General features: G+C 32.6%; 2 protein-coding genes across 2 annotated transcripts; one reads left to right on the forward strand and one right to left on the reverse strand.

Annotated features, from left to right (window-relative positions):
* The first annotated feature begins 7052 nt into the window (after nucleotides 1-7052).
* Nucleotides 7053-13660, forward strand: LOC132641518 (serine/threonine-protein kinase PBL34-like). The gene is made up of 6 exons (XM_060358544.1): nucleotides 7053-7987; nucleotides 8874-9208; nucleotides 9309-9444; nucleotides 11909-12045; nucleotides 12125-12248; nucleotides 12913-13660. Exons 1-6 carry the CDS (start codon nucleotides 7768-7770, stop codon nucleotides 13431-13433), a joined length of 1473 nt encoding a protein of 490 aa, XP_060214527.1. The 5' UTR covers nucleotides 7053-7767; the 3' UTR covers nucleotides 13434-13660.
* A 1247-nt stretch (nucleotides 13661-14907) lies between these two features.
* LOC132641519 (2-oxoadipate dioxygenase/decarboxylase, chloroplastic/amyloplastic) lies at nucleotides 14908-22278 on the reverse strand. Its single transcript, XM_060358546.1, has 7 exons — nucleotides 21965-22278; nucleotides 17612-17761; nucleotides 17287-17502; nucleotides 16536-16657; nucleotides 16129-16292; nucleotides 15784-15938; nucleotides 14908-15211 (listed from the first exon to the last, which is right to left on the reverse strand). Exons 1-7 carry the CDS (start codon nucleotides 22202-22204, stop codon nucleotides 15113-15115), a joined length of 1146 nt encoding a protein of 381 aa, XP_060214529.1. The 5' UTR covers nucleotides 22205-22278; the 3' UTR covers nucleotides 14908-15112.
* Nucleotides 22279-22895: the final 617 nt, after the last annotated feature.

Here is a 22895-nt window from a genome sequence, read left to right on the forward strand (position 1 = left end):
TCAATCATCTTACCACCCCTTTCCGTGGTAGGGTAATTCTTTGTTTTTTTAATGGAATCCTCGAAGGGAATTATATTATTTTAGTTCTTTGAATGTTGAATAATTTTAAGTATTTCATGGTGACCCCTCCCCCGCCAGCGCGCGCGCACACCAAACAAAAGAAAAGGTGGTCAAGCATTTTCTTCTCCAATCAAATACACCAAACAAAAGGAAAGCTAGATAAGCATCATCTCTTTTACTATAATGTTTATTGTTGAACTACAAGCTTTCTACGAAGACACGTAAAGCCTAATAAATTTAGGGGATTTTATCCTATGCTACTCCCACCCTCCAAATCCTCCTTACAGAAATTAGAAAAAAACACCTTATTTGGTGCCGCATATGTCGTAGGCCAATTTGTTCAGGGCTGGAGTCCATCCATCTTTCCTGTCGTCTCAGAATAATTTTGGTCATAAAAAACGGTCACAAATTTGTGCAAAGTCAATTTTTTTTTCACTAAAGCCTTGAAAAAGGCACCTTAGTGCACGAAGGGTTGTGTCCAAGGGATGTAATTTAAGCAATTTATTCTAACTGCAATATCACAGTTGATATCATGACTCGAACCCCGTAACCTTATAAGTCACAAGAAGACAACTCTACTGCTGCTCCAAGGATCCCCTTTTCTTGCGATCCGTTTTACATCCCGCATTCAAAGTAGGATTTGGGGAGTGGTTGCATCCCCGGGGTATGATATATGCAGTCTACTCTGACCGCAACATTAGAACCCCTAACTTTATAAGTCACAAGGAGACAACTTTATCGTTTCCCCATGGATCTCCTTCTCTTGCGATCCGTTTTGCATCACACATTCACACAGGATTTGGGGAAGGGTTGCACTCCAAGTGGTGTAATAAATGCAACCCACTCCGACGGCAATGATTGTTTCCACGGCTAATAAAAAAATTGATGAAATAAAATTAAATAATTCCAGTTTCATGAAACTTGGCCAGTTTTCCCTTCCCTTCCTTTTTTTTTTTTTTTTTTAAATAGGGGAAGGGGATTACAACGTGGGGATTCAAACACCCACCAAAAAGATGAAAGTTTAGGTAGCCAACCAACTGACTACTAAGATCCCTACCCTTCACTTCCCTTGTGTTCCGACATAGAGAACATTTTAACATTCACTCTAGTTTCCCAAATTTCATATATATATTTGAAGAAGAGTTAATTGGGCCAAAAGCACAGTGGTAGATAAGCACTTGACCTACTTAAGTCATGTCAAGACTGGAGTCACATTTTACGTGCGTAACAGAGACAACCTTTGAATTTGCAAAGGAAATTTATAGTCTGTTTGGCCAAATTTCTAAAAACAGTTTATTTAAAAAAGTACTTTTTAAAAAAATACTTTTAGCTTAAAGCAGTTTGTGTTTGACCTAAAAAGTACTTTTGAGCAGTAATTAGTGTTTGACCAAGCTTTTAAAAAATGCTTCTATGTGTATTTTTTTCAAAAGTACTTTTCAAAAAAGTGCTTTTGGGCAAAAGCTATTTTTTGAGCTACTGAAAAACTACTTCTGCTACTCCTCAAAAACACTTATTTTCTCCCAAAAGCTTGGCCAAACACCTCACTTTTTTTAAAATAAGCACTTATTGAAAAAATAAGTACTTTTGGGGGAAAAATAAGCTTGGCCAAACAGGCTATTAGGTCTTTTGTTGGTTCCTTGTCCATGTAAAATTGTAGTAATTATTCTAGCCACGTTTTTACTATAATAACCTTCTTTAACTTCTAACCTCATGCTATCCGAGGCGAAGACAAGATTTTTAGTATATTGATTCTAGATTATAATTATTTTTACTTTTTCGGTTCTTGATAAATTACTTATACACACCAAATAGTTTTTTAATAAAAGAATCAAAGTTATTGAATTTTATCGAATTCATAATTATCACTGTGGCTTCGCCCCTAGGCCTGCATGGTACTCAGTTTGTGTAGCAAGCAATAAGCAAAGCACATTTCTTGATTCAGGATTTACGCTTTAGGATGTGTACATTGTACACCCATAATATATTTTTCATAAATTTTCATTTATATATGGATAATAACTTGTACCTAATAAATCAGTGTTGTTAACTAAACATATTTTCTGTATTGATACTTAAACTAATTTCTCTTGCATTTTTTCTTTTGAATCTCATAGTCTTGAACGAATAATCTATAATCTTTTTCACATTTTAACTTTTTAAAATACTTTAACTAGTGGGCGCTAAATAATATTTATATATAGCATCGCTGCAAATTATGGATTACTACATCATCTCTGACTAAACCTTATTGCAGATATTTCCATGAAAATTTACAACTAAATTATTGTATTCATAGAGCATTAATTTACTCTATGTGGTTGACAACTAGAAGGCCAGATCATCATATATGTATACACTAAGTTGTCAATAATGTTAGGTTATTGTTGAAGATTACTGTTTGAAACTAAGACAAAAGTAATGGGAACAAAAGAGTTGACAATTAGCCGCACCATTAAAATGATAGAAGTATGTGTCATGGGCGTGACATAAATAAAGCAAATAAGAATTTGAAGTGGCTATTTATGTCACTAATTAAAAAAGGTCTTCTTGTTTTGATTTGCTGCTCATTTTCTCTTACTTTAGGATAACTTTCTTTTTTCTTTTCTTAAATTATCCTTATTTGTAGACATCCTTTTGAGGCTCATGAGGTACTTGTACTAATATTGACCTAAGGTTGATGATTTTATATTATAGAATCTTGACTACTTAGCTAATGCTTTGAATTTGTTGAATGATGAGTTATGTAGGGATTTACATGCGTATTTGAGTTGATGAAGTAGAGAACATTATCGTAGAAATTATGCGGGGAGTCCATGCGAGATTGCTATTTAATATTTGTCCTCATTTTTTTTATATTTTGCAAAAATAGGTATATTTTATTTTATGGGCAAAGTAAATAGCATATTTGCCCTTGCAATATAAGCCAGTGTGTTTCAGAACTATATATATATATAGTTGTGGTGATATGGTATGATTTGAGAGTGATCAAACGGCACACCTATCGATTTGTCATGACAGTATAATATGATTTATCATGACAAAACGGTATGATTTATGAGTAATCTAATAAAATTAGAGAGCTAGGTTGAAAATAACATCACCATGAGGTTATACCGATTTGCCATGACTGCATGTCATAGTTCACCGATTTTGATTTCACTTGCCTACGTCTCTTTACCATCTTTATCACTCAGCGCAAGAGTATTTTTTATTAAACCTAAAATGGTTCGTTCCGCATAAATGTCAAGGTTAAATATATACCGCCCCATAATATCCTTTTTGTACAAATCACCAAATGCTATCGAAGATAAAGTTGAAAACACTTTTTTAGATGTAGATCAAGTTTTGTTTAAACATGAGCTTTTCTTTGAGAAAGAAATTGTGCAAACCACAGATTTATGAATAGGAACTAGTATTTCACTAGAATACACCTCTGGATAAGTATTTCATTATTTCATTTCAAGTTTAAATACTGGAAATTACTCTTTACAAATATTAGAATACTGATTATTCTAAACCGGCCGCTACTTTTATATGCTAATAATATCCCGATGTTTAAAGTTTGAACTATGGCGAAATCATGTATATAAAAATAATGTTTGATGAGTTGGCAGATTTCATCCAACACGGTACCTTTGGGATTTGGTTACTATCTACAAGATAATTGCTTCATATTTCTTTGACCTTTACCCATTTTTTGGCACAATTAGCCACTTATTTTGAATATAGGCTTATAGATATGAATTATCTTTTAAATAAGATATTCAAGAAAATATAAAAGTGTTTAAAACGAGACCTTCATTACAAGAGGAGGGCACGGGGAAAAAGAAATGGTAGAAAAAGTAAGTAGTATGACAAAATATAAAATATTGCACTAGTGAATTTTATGTACCCTTTCTCAATATTATTGCTCATTGCAATTTGGTTTTTACTAATATGCAATAAGAATCATTATTTACACTTCAACTCCAAATGAACAAGAATCGACTCTATAAATTATCATATCCAATTCATTGAACCCATTTCATTCGAATATATATATATATATTGGTTATATACAACTTACAAGAAATGGTATTTGAACTTAATTTGCTAAGGGAGATAATACATCTTGAAACTTGAAATAATAAACGATAAAATTTCAAATAACCTATTTCTTCCTCTTTCCTTTTTTCTTTCCCCCCCTTTTTTTAACTGATAAGTGACCATGTAATAGTACTATTCATTCTTATAATGAGAATGATATTGTGAGCTATGAATTGGTTAAGATAATTAGTTTCATTAAGTAATAGGAATAACTAGTCATTAGACCTTAAATTAGTTTTTTTTTTTATCAATACTCAAACATGATGTGTGATTGAGAAAATAAATTAATCAAGGATCATTTAAATAAGACGAAAAAATCAAACTAAACAGGATTTACTCTTTTATGTGATCTAATATAATAGGCTTGCTAATCAACCGAGTAATATTGAGAAATTGGAGAGGTACGATATCTCCAAACAAATCTTTTTGCAGGTGTATAAGAATAAAAAATAATCAAAGTCTTCAAATGTAATGTACTTTAAAAATCCTAAAAAGGAAAATTATCACAAAAACAAATTGAAACGAAGTAGGCGTTTGGCTATAGGATTTGGGACCTCAATTTCAAGTTTTGATTTGAAATCAACGTTTATTTATAAAATCCGTATAAAAGTGACAAAACTTCAACTTTAATTTCAAATCATAATTTTAATCCTAAGTTCTCCAAAAAGCAGGATTTCAAATTACAAATTGTGATTTCAATTTTTTTAAAATGTAAATTTGACCCATAGTTTATAGGAGTATTTTATAAAAAAAGACTCATCATTTTATAATTTTTTTTTCTGGAGGGGTATAAGAATAAATAATCACATTCTTCAGATGTAAGTATATACTTTCAGAAAGGAAATTATCACAAAAACAAATTTAAACTAAATATTAAAAAAAAAAATATAGCACCTAGACTGACACGTCATCAGTGGGTCCCGCACCGACACATTCTCTCTCCTGCCCAATAGCTGCCCAACATTTCCCACTTCCCACTTCTCGAACTGGCATGTGAATTACCTGAATTACCACTAGGATCATCTTTCTTTTCAACTAGCCTTTTGATATTTTTTCCAAAAACTATGTGTGCTTGATCAAAACATTTTCCCCGTTTATCTACTTCTAATGGCTTAATACATAGACAACCCTTTAACTTGTCTGTAAATTTTATTTAAAAACTCAAATTACGGACTGTTCAATTGAGCACCTGAATACATAATAAGGTGTTTCTATTAGACACAATCTCAAATACACATTACGTAGATAAGTTAATCACTTCAAATACGTGATTTCTTTTAATTATACACACCATTCTCAATTAGAACATGCCTGCAATTTTATGGTTTATTGAGACTAATTCGTATAATTAAAAGAAGCGGCATATTTTAAGTGATTAACTTCTCTACGATCTACGTGAAAATTTTAAAATTTGAATCGAAAATGTCTAATAAAAATATTTTATCATGTGTTCAGGTGCTCAATTAAAATAAACTATAATTTGAATGTCTAACTGAAATTTACTAGCAAATTTGTGGGCCCGTCGATGTATTAAGCTTTTAACTTTTCAGAGAGAAATCCAAAATTCTTACTTATGAAACATACATCATTTATCTGTGCTAACATCACAATTCTTATTTCACACTATTTACTTTAGCATTATTGTTTATATTTGAAAAATAAAAATTATTAGCAATATATTCATTAAAAACATTTATTTAGACTCGGTATATGATCAAAGTAGTATGTATATTTATATGTCTATTATACACAAATATATTGTTATCGCAATTTATTAAAACTTAATTATAATAAATTAATACAATTCAACGCATGTATCAGATCTAAGTAAATTGTATTTTTAATTTCCATATATTATCTTTCATGTGGTAAAGTACCAATATTCTATGTTACACGTCTTTAACTCCTGCCAATTACTAAAAATAATCAAACAAATATTTTTTAAAGATAAGTATGCTTTTCACGGTAAATATTTTTTAATAGAAAAACAATTCATCTCATTCCAAATGCTCCTTAAATACCGTCAACTTCCACATGGGCATTTCGGGCAGCTCAACATCCCTGACCGCATTTTTTCGGGCAGCTCTCTGATTTGCTTTTCTTGGTCTTCGATTCTATTGAAAGAAAGAAAAAGGCAAAGAGCGCCGATTATTCATATGTTTTAATTATATATATTTAATTTAACTTTTTCATTTTCAAATTATTAAAGGCTTAACATATGAGCCTTTCTTAAATTTGTCAGGATATTTTATTTAAACATTCAAATAAATAATATTTCAATTGAACATCTCAACCCAATTAATATTTTTGGTTCAAATTTGAAAAGCAATTGTGTGTGTTTTCATTTATCTATTAGGTAGTTAAGTTAACCACACAAAATAATATCATTTCCTTTTAATCATAAGCATCAAACTCAAACATAAAATGTCTGAGATTTTATAGCTTATTAAGACAAATGAGTATAATTAAAAAAGATAATATATTTTATGTGATTAACTTAACTACCTAATTGAATTAAAAAACACATGTAAAAAAAGTTAAGGTTCAAATTGAAAGCGTCTACTGCAACACTTTATTAAGAGTTGTGATGTTCAATTGCAACAGAGTTTAGTTTGAATGTCTAAATGACATAACCTGACAAGTTTAAGACGGTGACAATGAGCATATTTGGATTGACTTATTTAGGTGCTTTTTAGACATTTTTATTATATTCGAGTAACATAAAAAAAATATTTTTAAATATTTATTTTTAAATAAAAATAAGTCAAAAGCCATACGCTCCAAACGGGCTCATGTATTAAGCCTTAACTTTTTCATTTTCCAATTATTAATAATCAGCTTTTATTATATACCCCACACAAACATATATTCCACATTAGATATAAATATACTGTAGTGAAATATATAAAAATATCATTTTCTTTTTTTCCTTTTTAACTTTTTCCTATTGTGAGAAGCCAAGAACTGGTCAGCACTCAGCATATTTGAGTCTTTTGTTGAGATTTCAATATCTTTGAGGGAACAAACATTTTAGGGGTTTGCACTTTTTTTTGTTAAGTGGGATTTTTATCTGATTTCCAGCTTTGCTTTTGCACAGTGTTTGGTGCTTGCAAACTTCTTCTTTTTTATTATTTGTAAGGTCAAGAAAAAAGCATGTGATCTGAAATCAAAGTTTAGCTCTTTTTTTGAGTCTTTGAATGTCATATTTACTTGATTTTATCAGTTGGGTTTGAGTTATTTTTATCTTTTTTTTTTTTTTTTTTTTTGCTTTTCTTCTTTTGGGGTTCTTGAAAAAGTTTGGATTTTTTTTTTTGGAAATTTGTGTATTTCCTATTATGAGTGATTTAGGGAAGTGGGGTTTTTGGTGATTTTAAAGTATAGGTTAGTGAAAAGTTGACATTTTTAGGGGTTGAGGTGGTGGATGAGGTGATTTAAGGAACTGGTGTTTTGGTTATTTGTTTGATTTTAGGTTTTTTTGTTGGTGATTTTAAGGCACAGGTTAGAAAAAAGTTGACATTTTTAGGGGCTGAGGAGGTTGATGAAGGTGGGTGGGAGGGTAAAGTTTGGTTCTTGGTGGGGTTTTCATGATATTTGAGTTTGATTTTAGGGATTTTGCAAAATATGGGATTAAGTGGTGATGGTTTAGTAAAGGGGGAATCTTGGGATGTAGAGAAATCATCAAAGGGGAAGAAGAAGGAGAAGGAGAAGGAGAAGGAGAAGAAAGAGGTTGTTGCTGATGAGGAGACTACTGGATGTTGGACTAAGTTGTGGTTTATTGGTAGCTGTATTTCTTCAAGATCTAAAGTTGATAGTTCCATCAGTGGTATCAGTACTCACTGTGGTAACTCTCTTCACTCACTTTGATGAAAGTTGCATGAAAAAATGTTGTGATTTGAAGTTGTAATTGCCTTCTTTTCTTTGGATTCTTTGAAGAAAGTTGTCTTAGTACCAAGTGCATGTCTTATGATTGTTCATATTTTCCAAGTAGACTAAGATGTCTTAGTGTTTTGGTTATTGAAGTATTAGTCTCATGTTTTTATCTAGTGAAATGCCTTGTGGTTAGTCAGTTACTGTGTAATCATTAGTTGATAAATTGAGTTAAAAAGTTGGCTTGCACATCTTTCTTGTACTGGTAGTAGTTGATGATGTTAACTCAAAAGGGTAATAATGGGGCACTGTAAAGAGTTTTAAGATGGACCACTGAATCTGGAAAATTCCTAGAGGCCTTTCTAGAGTAAAACATGGGAACTTCTCTTAAACCTCCCGTTGCAAAGGGATATTTTCTGTTAGGGGTGATAACGTTCGTATTTGCATTAAGATGTTGATGTAACGAAGCAGCTTATTCCTGTCATTGGTTGGGTTTTCCTTACTTTCAGGTTTGCATGTAGAGGGTCTAATGTAGTAGCTAAAAATTAAGAATTAGCTTGTATAATGTGAAATTGAAAGAGGCACTTAATTAGCAATCACCTATCTGTGGGAAGAAAGGAAACAATACTGGGTTCTTTTATATACTGTCCTATCCTTATTCTTTGTGATATGACTTTGTGCCACGGGTAGCGATTGTAGCTCTTATTATCTTATGCGAATGCTGCATCTTGTATGCATTTTGCTTGATTGTTTAGAATCATTTCAACACTTATTGTAAGCAGAAACTTGTGTAGTATAACTTGTCTTTCTTTGAAGATTATCTACCTATGTTCTAACTTCTTGCATCGTTCTTTCTGCAGAAAGTAAATCTACAAATGACACAAGCAAAGACCAACCCGTTGCTCCAATTATCTCATCTACAACTACTAGTAATGCGGAAAGTAATTCATCCATGTCCAAACTTGAAGAAGAACTAAAAGTTTCTTCTCGGCTTCGAAAGTTCGGATTCAACGATTTGAAAATGGCAACAAGAAACTTCAGACCGGAGTCCCTTCTTGGTGAAGGGGGTTTTGGTTGTGTCTTCAAAGGGTGGATCGAAGAGAATGGGACAGCGCCTGTTAAACCAGGGACGGGGCTTACTGTTGCTGTGAAAACTCTAAATCATGATGGACTTCAGGGTCATAAAGAATGGCTGGTTTGCTGCTCTCTTAATTTCTTTATGGAATCATATTTCTGTATTTTTATGTCTTCTTTTTCAGTTTTGGTTTTTTATTAAGTGTTGTCCAATATTGCAGGCTGAAGTGAATTTCCTGGGTGATCTTGTTCATCCTAATTTGGTGAAACTGATTGGTTACTGCATTGAAGATGATCAGAGGCTGTTAGTGTATGAATTTATGCCTCGAGGAAGCTTGGAAAACCATCTGTTCAGGAGTATGTAACTGACTCTGCATTTTTGTATTCTTGAATATATTTACTAGTGATCAATCTTTGAAAAAGACATTGATAGTACACCAACTATTAACGTGTATTGCTGGTATCTTTTGTTAGCATTGCTTTAGTCCCATAAGGTCTCTACCTGTGGAATAGAACTTGATTCTCTTTAAGCTCTGTAGCTTTTGTAGGATTTGACAAATTTAATCCGTTAATAGAAAATCTACTACGATAAATGTAATTCAATTAAACCTTGTAAATTCTGAAGTTCAAATGGTATTTGAGGCTCTCCAGTCTCCACATTGTCAAGGCTACCATTGATGCGGGAATTAGATCATTACACATTTGGTAGGACGTATAAGCTTGATTGAAGATATTTCCTGTTTTCTAGTGCTTGGTTCCATAAGTTGGTAGAAAATCTTTTACTAGAAAGTACATTTTGCACTTCTGGGATTAGAACAAGTGCAAAGAATAATGTCTTTGAGGATACAATGAATATATCAAAGGTACCGGACTGTCATCTGATGCTATTTCTCACTATTGTCATCGCCTCCTATGATTACCTTCAAACAGGTAAGACCCCTTAAATCTAGTCATATGCCCAAAAGAGATGTGCTTTTCATGTAGTATAACATGTTTGTAGAAATATTCACTCTCTAGTTTATTTTGTACCCATTACCCACCAAAGGGAACCATTAATTCTTTTAGCTAGCTGATATATGCTGCCTTCTGCAGGATGGATATAGTTGTTTCACTTACATGCTCTTGATGATGGTCATCCCTCTTAAGTTAATTAGCCCAAGGTAGCACAGTCTTCCATTTTGGGATACAATCAAGTCTTCTAAACCCTCACGTGATTAGGATCCTACAGTGGTTTGAAGTGATTGTGCTGCTCTTACTCTTGTTTTCCATTTTCCCTTAAAAACATTTTTGCTATGTGTCTAGTCAAATGTTTTGCAAAAAGAGTATTAACTGCCTGCAAACAAAGTATAAATAATGTAAAAATAGTGAGATGCACTTAAGTTTCCTCCTTTGATACGTGTTTCAGTTCTACGGCTCGAACTTAGTGACATATTGGTCACAAGATCAATTTTACATAAAGGTTATGCTAGCTCAGCGTAGCTAGAGGACCAACCTCGAGCTTGAACTTGGGAGTAACTGAGCCTACAAGTTCAAGATTCAAGTTTTGCTTGTCGCTTTTGTAAACCTGAGCTTCAGCCGGAGTCTAGCCAGCTTGTTTCTTTGCTACACCTGATGCGTACTGCACCAGAACTTTGATTTCTAATAAATCAAAACAATATAAGTACCCAAAGAACATAAGCAATCACTGAAACATCAACCATTAAAATGACAAACCTGACGCTGGAATCTCTACCTATTTCTTTTAATGCCAAAACACTAGCAATCAAAGAATAAGTGTATATATTATCTTTTTTCCCACTCAATGTCAAAATTTCTATGGTCATTATCTATTGTCCTTTTCTTATCTAGCGGAACTTTGTTTGTTGCTGCTGATTCTTGTAACTGCTGACAAATCAAGCTAAAGACAAGCTAACTTAAAAGTGAGGATTTGAGCTTAGACGTCGTGGCTGATGGTGGACGGCTGTGAGATATATTATAGATGAGCAAGAGTGGGTGAGAATGAGAGAGAAGAGAGGCAGTTACAAGACCTAGTTTGAGGGACATGTGGAGGCAGGGCTGTGGACTGTGGTGGCTGAGCTTGAAATGGAGAGAAAGGGCCAGCTACAGATAGGGAGCAAAGAGGAAGGAGATATGTAACGACTGGGATCAAGGAATCTTGTATTTTGAGTGAGGTTTTTATGATGGGTGATGTTTGATTCAAGAAATTAATGATCCCAGTGGGGAACATAGCAATTGAAGAAAGAAGAGATAGCAAACTTGAATACTTTGATTGGTAGGCTTGGACTAAGCTCAAAACACTAGAACAACTAAGTTGATATAGCATAGAAATAAAGTGTTGTCTTGCTACCTGCTGGACCACTAAAATGGGGTACTTTCTAAATGGAACATACACAAATTTTGTATTTCCTATTATCTTGCTAAAATTTCTTGATCATTGTTAGATACTAGTATTGTAAGTACCTTTCTTTTGAGATGCAGTGCAGGAGCTTTTTCTAGATGGAATTGGTTCATCCATTAATCTAATTGGGTTGGAAAGGAAAAAGTGAAATTGTGGGGAGGGGATGGTGTTTACGGGGAAGATAGATGATATCATACTTATATTTCCAGGTTTCTGTTTGAGCATCTTTGTTGGATTAACCAAAAGATGATGGCTCTTAGAATTTTACTTTATTGCCCTTAGTTAAAGATGGCAGTCTGAATGTAATGATAGTGCACTGGTCTCGTGAAAATTCAGTGCAAATCTTTATGTTAGTATATCGTACTTTCTGCAGAAAATCTTTATGTTCTTCGTATTCTCTGCTAATAAAGTATCTATGTGCAGGATCAATGCCTCTTCCTTGGTCTATCCGCATGAAGATAGCTCTGGGTGCTGCAAAAGGTCTTGCTTTTCTTCATGAGGAAGCAGAGAGACTAGTAATATACCGTGATTTCAAAACATCCAACATTCTACTAGATGCGGTATGTTTCAATACATTGGAAACAAGAAAGACCTTTCCCTTTTGATTTTTTTTTCCCTCTAAAATACACTCCCTCTCAGGATTACAATGCCAAACTTTCTGATTTTGGCCTTGCCAAAGATGGTCCCGAGGGTGACAAGACACATGTTTCCACTCGTGTCATGGGAACATATGGTTATGCAGCTCCTGAGTATGTGATGACAGGTAGGGTTTAGATCTTGGTCGTTCTCATAATTCCTACAATAGTTACTCATATGTTTGACTCAATTTTATCAATTTGAATGTGTCACTACAAGTCTAACCTAGTAAGAGACTATTCTACTCGGAACGGCAAATCATTTTTATCCTGGTTTTCTTGCTTTTGACTACCTGTGTCCAACTCCATAACCTGAATCACAGTTGAAGAATTATCAGTGTGTTTGATGTTTGTTGACTAAGGGTGTGTTTGGTATGAAGGAAAATGTTCTCTTGGAAAAAGAGTGGTTTTCTTACTTATTTTCTAGTGTTTGGTAGGTAGGCAAAAAATATTATCCCAAGAGCATTTATATGTAATATAGGAAAAACACTATGGGGTGGGGGGTTGGGTGGTCAAGGGGTTTTGGGGGGGGGGGGGGGGTTAGAGGCATTGGAGGGTGTGGAGGAGACAATGAACTTCGAAGGCCACTTATGAAACTTGTTTTCACTACTCTCACTAGGGAAGTCATTTTCCTTATTTCTAAGGAACTTGTTTTCCTAGAGAAAATGTTATCCAAATCATTTGGAGTAGCCAAAGAAAATGTTTTCCTCCGTTCCAAACACACCCTAGAACTTTCATAAGATGGCTGAGTACCTCTTACTGATTGTAATTTGTCGCGCTTATTTCTCTCAGGACATCTAACGTCAAAGAGCGACGTCTACAGTTTTGGTGTAGTTCTACTTGAAATGATAACAGGTAGGAGATCGATGGACAAGAATCGACCAAATGGTGAACACAACCTTGTTGAATGGGCACGGCCTCATCTTGGTGAAAGAAGAAGGTTTTACAGACTGGTAGATCCTAGACTTGAAGGCCATTTTTCTATAAAAGGTGCTCAGAAAGCGGCACAGCTGGCTGCTCGCTGCCTTAGCCGTGATCCCAAAGTTAGGCCTATGATGAGTGAAGTGGTTGAAGCTTTGAAGCCTTTACCAAATCTTAAAGACATGGCCAGCTCATCTTACTATTTTCAGACAATGCAAGCAGACCGAGTTGGATCGAGTCCAAGTACTAAAAATGGAGTTAGAACACAAGGATCGTTCGGGAGGAATGGACAACAACATCCTAGAAGTCTTTCAATTCCAAATGGTTCGCATGCTTCTCCATATCATCATCAGTTTCCTCAGAACTCACCAAAACCAAACGGCAAAACTTAGTATTATTGGATTGGCAGTTTTCTGTTTCTACCATTCTTTTCTTTTTATCTCGAGCTATGAATATATTTTGTTGGCCCCTTCCCATTTGTCGTTGGATGAACTGGCAAAAGGGAAAGGAGTGCACAATTTAATTAAGTTGTGATCTTTGAAAATGCTGAACTCCCAGTTGAAAAGAATGTATTGTAAGCGGAGCTCAAGCTCATGGAGTAAATATTTGTGTCCATGTATCTGTCTCTGGTCTTATCCTTGGTTTGTCTGGGTTCTTTCACTTTTCGTCTCGAGTATGGCAAAATACTTGTAACTAGTTTTTCTGATGGGCTAGTGTTTTCTAAAAAAGAAGAAAATTGAAGTTCGCAAGCACCATCACTCTATTCGATGATAAAGTTGATAAGCAAACATAAAAATCGGATTGAACCTCGAAGGATAGAATTATCCGACACCTGTGCTAGTTGGAGCTAGTAGATACTTGACGGAACAGCTGAGGTGTGCACAAGTTGGCTCTGACACGACCGCTATTATAATTTTTAAAACAAACAAACAAGCATAAAGATGGAACTACAAAGCGCTAATTCTTGTTTTAAATGACCAACTACTAGCCTCTTCTATTTATTTTCCGTTTAAACTCATAACAACTACCACAGGAAGTACTCTATTAATTTTCTGTTAGTAACGGGAAATGATGCGGGGGATTGAAATAGAAATAAGACTTTATGCGAGCAAGGTTCAAAACAAATTATCCGTCCTTCTATCAATCGAGAAAAGAAGCAAGCTAAAGCTTCACTATGGAAAGGGGCTGAATTCCAAAAGAAAATATCACAAGACATGCAACAATAAATATCAAAAAGACAACAATTTTTTTTTAGCGAAGCTTTGGAACAGAATTATGCTTCTTGCTAGGCCCTGATGGCGGAACTAGTATTTTGGGGTGGGGGGGGAAGAAAGCGGCCCCCTTTTGCGGCAGAGTAGAAAGCTGAGCTTTCCCTCGCGTATCCCAACCCCCAAACCTAAAGAATAAGACTTCTATGGTTGAGGTAATTGTATTGGCCTTTGAAAGAAGTCAAAATCAAAAAAGTGTCTTGCAACAACGATAAAGTTGTCTCCGTGTAATTTATAGCTGCGAATTCGAGCGTTGAAATCAACTACTGATCTTGCGTCAGGGAAAGCTATTCTATTTTTCACCAGCGTCTATATTACCAGCTGATAGTTACGCTCTCCATTCTCATGGTATGAGCAAACCTTAATATATGTTGTGTCTTTCAAGAATTGATTTTGTCACTTGTCAGAGAAAATCATAAGATGGATTGCATTGAAAACTTTATCTTTGGTCTGACTATATCAATAATGTTGTTTAATTAGTCGATCTATCTACTTATCATCCAAACTAAAGTTGAACTTGCTCATCATCCAAGTTTCTGAAAATGGTAATCATGTTCTTAGTAATTTTCTTGATATAAGATGTGCATGCCAAAGGAAATTTATGATGGTAAAAAAGGTGATGACTCAAGAAACATGTCTTACACAACAATTTAATTCTTCTAGATAGTTACAGAAGATCAGATAATACACTTAAGAGCTACCATATCATCTTCCAACAGTTAACCTTGGAGTAGTCTTCCAGCTGAACATACCAAAAGAATTAGCTCGCACAGTCAAAATATTCAACCGCTTAGCGCTCTTTCTTATGCAGCACGACGGGTTAACTGATCCTTGGATGTACTCTCGAATATCTTGTCAGCATTTCCAACCTCAAACCCTTCCCGTCTATGAAACTCCTCAACCTAAGGAAGTATCAAAATACAGTTTATCACATGTTCTACAATAGTGTGACATAACAGGCACACCTTGGGAAACAAGAGAAAAAGAGGCACTGCATCGAGGTGCAACAGTCTAGTATATGTTAATCTTATATTCCCATATAGTTGAAAGTTCACGAATGCAACTTAGCAAAAGGCAACGCCCTGAGTTTAGTTAACCGCCAATCACAGAATCAAAACCTGGAGACCACTTCGAGCTAGGATATTACTCCGGTTAGATCATAAAAGATGATGTTTTTAGTTTTCAACTCAACAGACAATGTTTTCCATTTCAAAATTTAAGCAAGTAGCATTTTATTCTGTTACACTGCCATATAAGTATTTAAGCAGACATAAATAACCATTTTCCAACTTTAGAGGAAATAGGCTTCAACAAATGTGTTGTGTAGAATGACTCTACATTCATGAAACTGTAGTGGCACATATCTTACATCTCGTATACAGCTATAAAGAGGTCTTGGAAGTACCAAGGTATCAATTTATTGCTTTTCACTACAGAGAAATTTGCAAGAAACTGAAGGATAGTTAGAACTAACCTTTTCTGCAGATAAATCTTTATATTGTGGTAGTAAAAGTCGCTCAGCAAATTCGATGTATGAACAAGGGACTGCTTCTGTAATGCCGTCTGAAAATTCGAAAGAGGTAGAATCTGCTACAGTTGAACTTTGCAACAGAAGACCATCAGGGCTCACTGGTAGGAAGAGAATAAATCAGAACTTGTTTCCAATATCCAGCGACCATTTAAAATTGAAAAGTTTCTGACTTAAAAGCATGAGATTTCAGAAACAACAGATTCTACATGCAAAAATAAATGATGCAGCTGCAACTAAGTAGACAATATTACTAATTGCAGGTTTATGTAAAAGTTACTTTGTACTAACCCTTTAGGATACCCCCTTCAGAGTTCAAATTGAAACCATTTTCCTCAATAAATTGATTAAGATTTCCGATGCTTCTCAGCTTTGATGTCAACCGATGGGTAGATATGGTAACATGATTCAATGCATATCCATTTACAAGTGTCCAGGCAGCATATTCGCTCTCCCTGGTATTCAACAATCACCACAGAATTAATTTGACGATGCTTCTAATGGAAATTAGCATCTGAATAGTTCAGTTGGTTGTCTGAAAGTAAAAGGGTACTGATTCTGCTAGAGATGTATAATATCATTACCGCTCTCTAAATGACACCAGTAAGCTACAATCTATTGAAATGTCACTATTCAGTTTGATTCATGAGCTAGCATGGGATAGAATTCAATATAACATGGAGGACAATGATCAGTACCTAGCCAGTTGTTGAAATTCAGCATATGAGGGTTTATCCCATGTCAAAATCCCAAATGCACTTGCAATTGCAGCATACTCTTTTCCGCAGCGAGAGATGTCAGTGTACTTTTTGATTATTTCCTGCAAGCCAAAAATAAGGATTCATGTAATGAAAATTTGACAAACTGAAAAACTAGAGAAATATAAGAGTTAGTAAGGATAAACATGAAAGTTCTCTCTCTACTTCTGACAGATTTTGAGGAACTCACATCATATTTGAAGTTCAGATCATATTCAAGAACAATTAAAGCAGGTCGGTTACTGAGTAAAAACAATACCTGTCCTGAAAAAATTATCGTCGGGGTGCCTTCCGACGAGATCACGACTACTAAAATCAGTGCAATTACAAAACCTTTTGAACTATACTCCCTTCCTTCGTTTATTTAATCTAATATATCTGATTAAACTTGTTGGTATGTGACCAAGAGGCTATGGGTTCAAGCCATGGAAACAGCCTCTTGCAAAATGCAGGATAAGGTTGCGTACAATAGACCCTTGTGGCCCAGCCCTTCCACGGAGCCCACGCATAGCGGGAGCTTAGTCCACCGGGCTACCCTTTATATCTGATTAAAGTCCAATATCCAAATAAATTGGCACTTGAGAAGCAAAATGCGCAAACTTTTGAAATGTCAAATTCATCCATAAGACCCAAATTGTTCTGTTAAAAAGCATACAAAAAGATTATGTAAAGCAAGAAGCTGATGAAATACCTGAGCTTCTGGACTAAGCTGATCGACAAGAAGTTCAGATATGAATATTCTTGGTAAAGGCCCCTTAACCCCACTTCCAGGATCTGAAGTTGAAACCTTCGGTGGAGAAAACCAGAAAGCCTTCAACTTCTTAACAGGGAATCTCAGCTCTTCTCGTTGTTCGTAACCAAAATCCAAGAAGAATTTTGACATAGAATCAATGCCATGGCCATTTACCTGCAGCCATCAGCATCAACAAAAAAAAAAAAAAAAAAAATCTGTTGTGGTGAGTATGCTACATAAACAAAAGTTTTCTCATCCTACGATTGAATAAGAATTCTCTTACCCCAAATGTCCTAAATGCAAAATGATCATAGCAAATTCGATCACCATCAGCAGAACGAACAAGCTCCAAAATGGCCTTAGCAGTGGGGTTTTTATTCAGATATACTGCTTCCATGTTTGTCAATACATTCCTAAAGAATGATTCACTTCCCTGAATACTCATTTGAACAGTAAGTCCAAAAATTTCAGGCATTCAACTCCACCCAAAAAATAAAGACAAAACCAAATTTGCACTCAAGAATGAAAATAGCGTTTCAAACCTAAAGTAACTAAGTGGTGTTTGGTACAAGGTATAAGCTGGATATCTAGCACTAATTTTTATATTATGTTTGATACAAGGTATATATCTTTTATCAAATATGATATAAAAATTAGTGCTGGATATCCAGCTTATACCTTCTTATCCTACTTATACTGGGATAAATTAATTCCGGAATTATAATTTCGACTATCCACTAAACGAACCCTAAGAGTTCAACATGGTATTAAAGCAAAACCGCGATTCCAATCTCACAACCAGTACATAACAACAACAACTATTCCTCGGTCCCAACTCCCAAACAAGTTGCCCTCGGCTATATTGACTCACTTCTTCATTTAAGCTCATTTCATATAAGAGAAAAGGACCAAAATCATCCATAATGTTTGGGTTTTGATCAAAATCATACATATTCTTTCACATGGTGCACTAATAGTACATTATGTTTGCATAAGTGGTGCACTTTTAGTCACAATCCCAAATAAATTTAACGGAAAAGAACAAAAATGCCCCTGAACTTTTAGAAAAGGTATAAAAATACCCTTTATTCATCTATTTTGCTAAAACTACCCCTCAATTCAACTTTTTGGCTCATTTATTCTCCTTGACTAACGGACAACACTAATTTTTTTTTTTAAAAAAAAAAAATAAATTGCACATGACATTTTATTACTGAAAAATTGATTTATTCTTTTAAAAGAAATCTGAAAAATCGTTATTTGTAGAATAAGGAAAAATAATTTTTCAACATCCATTTCTTTAAAAAAACAAATGTAGTAAGCCTTTTATATATATATATATATATATATATATATATATATATATATATATATAAAACAGAATTGGCTTTTCATTAAAACATGTGGAATTTTTTTAAGTTTGGAAAAAAAAATTTAACGGGTGGAAACCCCATTTTTTTTTTTAGAAAATTCAATTTTTAAATCTGAAAAACTGATTGTTTTTTTAAGTAAAATGTGCAAACTAATACTCCATAATTTTCTTCTAGATTTAAAAAAAGATAGTTTTCTGATTTTTTTTTTTAAACACAGTTTTTCCATAAAAAATTTAATTTTTTCAGATTTTTATAAAAATCCAATTTTTCACATTTTGAAAAGAAAAAAAATTAGTGTTGTCCGTTAGTCAAGGTTTTACTCGTTAAAAAAAAGTTTTCCAAATTTAAAAAAATTCCAAGGTTTCAGATTTCTTTTTAAAAGAATAAATCAATTTTTCAGTAATAAAATGTCATGTGCAATTTATTTTTATTTTTTTTAAAAAAAAATTAGTGTTGTCCGTTAGTCAAGGAGAATAAATGAGCCAAAAAGTTGAATTGAGGGGTAGTTTTAGCAAAATAGATGAATAAAGGGTATTTTTATACCTTTTCTAAAAGTTCAGGGGCATTTTTGTTCTTTTCCGTTAAATTTATTTGGGATTGTGACTAAAAGTGCACCACTTATGCAAACATAATGTACTATTAGTGCACCATGTGAAAGAATATGTATGATTTTGATCCAAACCCAAACATTATGGATGATTTTGGTCCTTTTCTCTTTCATATAATCATCATTCTAAATAAAATAAAAAGTGAAAAATAAGTTAAACAAGTCCAAAACCTATTCCCAACTAGTACACTAATTTTTTCTTCCATAGTGCCCTAAGGGCATCTCCAACCTGTTGCACTATTTTTTGCACCAAAATGGTGCAAACACCAAAATAGTACAAATTAACTCCAACCTATTGCACTATTTTTTGCATAAAAAAAAATATTCCTTTTATATTCTTCTCTCTTTTATATTATATTATTTTCTTTTACTTAAATTTTATTTTTAATTTCATAAAAAAAATATCATTTTTTTTCTTTTTTACATATTCATCCCATGTAATTCATAATCCTTTGTTATATAATCATTTAATATAAAATATTTTATACCATAAAATTTTAAATAATATAAATTGTAAGCAAATATTATATGTTATACATATTAATGGATAATTCAAATAAAAGTGAAATAATTGATAAAATATAATTAAATAAATACTATTACATTAAGGTAGAATTTAATTTAATTTCTACATAAATATTCAACTTCCATGATTAGTACGATGCTCCCATAAATGCTCTACTAATGCATGACGAAGTGCAAAATGAGCATCTTTGTTCTTAATTTTTTTGTGTCGAGCTAAAAATTATTCAAATCGATAATTTTCATCTACTACCATTTTTACTGTTGAAGTTGGACCTTGCCAAGCATCTTGAATTGGTGCATTAAGATCACACTCATCCTCGGTTATCATGTTGTGCAGTATAATACATGATGTTAATATATCATGTAGCACTTCTTTTCTCCAAAAAGATATTATATTTTATATTTACACTTTTCATTTTTGTGATGATTATATTTTTTAATACAATTATAACTTATAACAAAATTAACTTACAATTTTATATAAAATAATATATACGAATATTAATTTATAAAACTTACACTCCAAAATTAAGATGTAAAATTAATATTATAAGATATTACATAAAAAATAATTAGGTATATTAGGAATCTAAATGTAAAAATTAAAATTTATAATATGTTAAATTAAAAGTGTTATATAATAAAAAAAACGGAAAAGGTCCAAAAATACCCCTGAACTATTGAAAAAGGCTCATAAATACCTTCCTTCCACCTTTTGGTCTAAAAATACCCTTAAGGTTTGTTTTTGGCTCAAATATACCCCTCAAACTAACAAAGTTAAAGTTAACTCTTTTAAAAAGCCAAATGGCATTTTGTGATTGGACACATATATTATTTAATTTAAAAATTAAAAAATATGAACAAAACTGATTTTTTTTTTGCATTTCGTGAATTAATCAACGAATTTTTTTTATTTTTTTTTGCATTTCGTGAATAAAAAAATGAAATAGGAAATTATAATTTTTTTTGCATTTCGTGTATTGAAAAATGAAATAGGATAAAAAAATTAATTTTGTTCATATAAAAACAAAATTGGAAAATATATTTTGTCCAATTTTCCAATTTCGTTTTTATATGAACGAAAAAAAAAAATTATCCTATTTCGTTTTTATATGAACGAATTTTTTTTTTTATCCTATTTCGTTTTTTAATACACGAAATGTAAAAAACAATTATAATTTCCTATTTCGTTTTTTTATTCACGAAATGCAAAAAAAAACATATTTCTTTGATTAATTCACGAAATGCAAAAAAAAATTAAAACAGTTTCGTTCATATTTTTAAATTTTTTAGTTTTTAATTTTTAAGTTTCCACACAATTTTTTTTAAACAAATATGTAAATTACGGAATTTTATTATTGGCAATTTTTTTTTTAAATCTGGAATTTTAAATTACTGGAAATTTATTATTGGCAATTTTTTTTTTAAATTACGGAATTTTATTATTGACCAATTACAAATTGCCATTTGGCTTTTTAAAAGAGTTAATTTTAACTTGTTAGTTTGAGGGGTATATTTGAGCCAAAAACAAACCTTAAGGGTATTTTTAGACCTAAAAGGTGGATGGAAGGGTATTTTTAGACCAAAAGGTGGAAGGAGGGTATTTATGAGCCTTTTTCAATAGTTCAGGGGTATTTTTGGACCTTTTCCGTAAAAAAAATTATTAATGAATAGTAATGGTGCAATGAATAGTGTTGCATCAAATTTGGTGCAACACTATTCATGCACTAAAATGGTGCAAAAAATATTACAAGGTTGGAGCTCCAAAACATCATTTTTTGTAACAAAATAACATTTGGTGTAAAAAATGATGTAAGGTTGGAGATAGTCTAACCACTTATCAATAAAAATATTTCTAACTCTTGGCCCACCAAAAAAAAAAATTAGATCCTCAATTGAGCAACGTATTACAGATCTAAAAGTCTAACAAAAAGAAAAAGATTGTTCCTTTTTAACACCTGCTAGATCAAACTGTAGAAAAAAAATCATTTTCTTATCAGAAGATGAACCAGTACCCCACATACAAAAAAATGGTAAGATGTTTGTAATAAAACATACAATCCCACATAGTAAAAGGGATTATATCAATGATTATACACAAGGGGTATATATGATGAAATTAAATGATCACCTGAAAAGAAGAATCTTGAATTACAGCTCCATCATGGGTTTTAGAAGCAGATAAAACTGATAAACTCCTATTTTCCATTGGAATTTTAGAGTTCAAAAAAGGGTAATTAACATTAAAAGAAATGGAATTCTTGGAATTGTTAAAATTGAAAACAGAAGAAAAAGGTGAAATTGATGATTTAATGGAAGAAAATGAATGTAAAGAAAACATGGAAGAAGGAAATCTGATCATTGATGACATTTTTGATTTGCTTATCAAAATTTTGTTTGTACTTTAATTGGTAATTACAAGTGAAATGAAGTTTCAAGAATTGTTCTTTTCTAGTACAGTATCTAATATAAGTGTTCTGTTGCGTAACGTTTTGTGTCAGCTAGAGAATGTATAGTTATCACCAGCTATAGACGAAAATACTAGTGGGACCCACTTACACGTGTATTGGATTAGCACAAAATGAAAGTGATTGAATTGTTTTTGAGATTCTGACCAAATTTGTTTTTATATAGAAAAAGGGAAAAGCCTTGTACGATATTTATCCAGGGAAGGGGATATTTTTTCAATTTTTTATAACTTACGGAAAGTGTTAAATAATTTTTTGTAGAACTTCTTTTATCATGAAATAGACACCGAATTTAAAGTAGTACGAGAGTTTTTTCTGGTTGATTTTTATTAGGTGCCTGATAGTTGTTTTTGAGTTCAATTAATCTATAACTAAATTTAATATCCTAATTGAGATGAAAAGCAACTTCCACGAGTGTTCCTATTTAGTAAATGATCCTCTTTTTATTTTTATACAATTCATGAACCTTTTAGATCACAATTTAAAGATTCTTTTTGAGCAAATTGAAAATTGTATGAGAAAATGTTAGATCCTGATTTAAAATTTTGTAAGTTATTTAAACATTAGACGATAGATTAATATTTTATTTTTAAG

This window comes from Lycium barbarum, chromosome 5 (genome assembly GCF_019175385.1).
Source record: "Lycium barbarum isolate Lr01 chromosome 5, ASM1917538v2, whole genome shotgun sequence".
Classification (NCBI taxonomy): Eukaryota; Viridiplantae; Streptophyta; class Magnoliopsida; order Solanales; family Solanaceae; genus Lycium; species Lycium barbarum.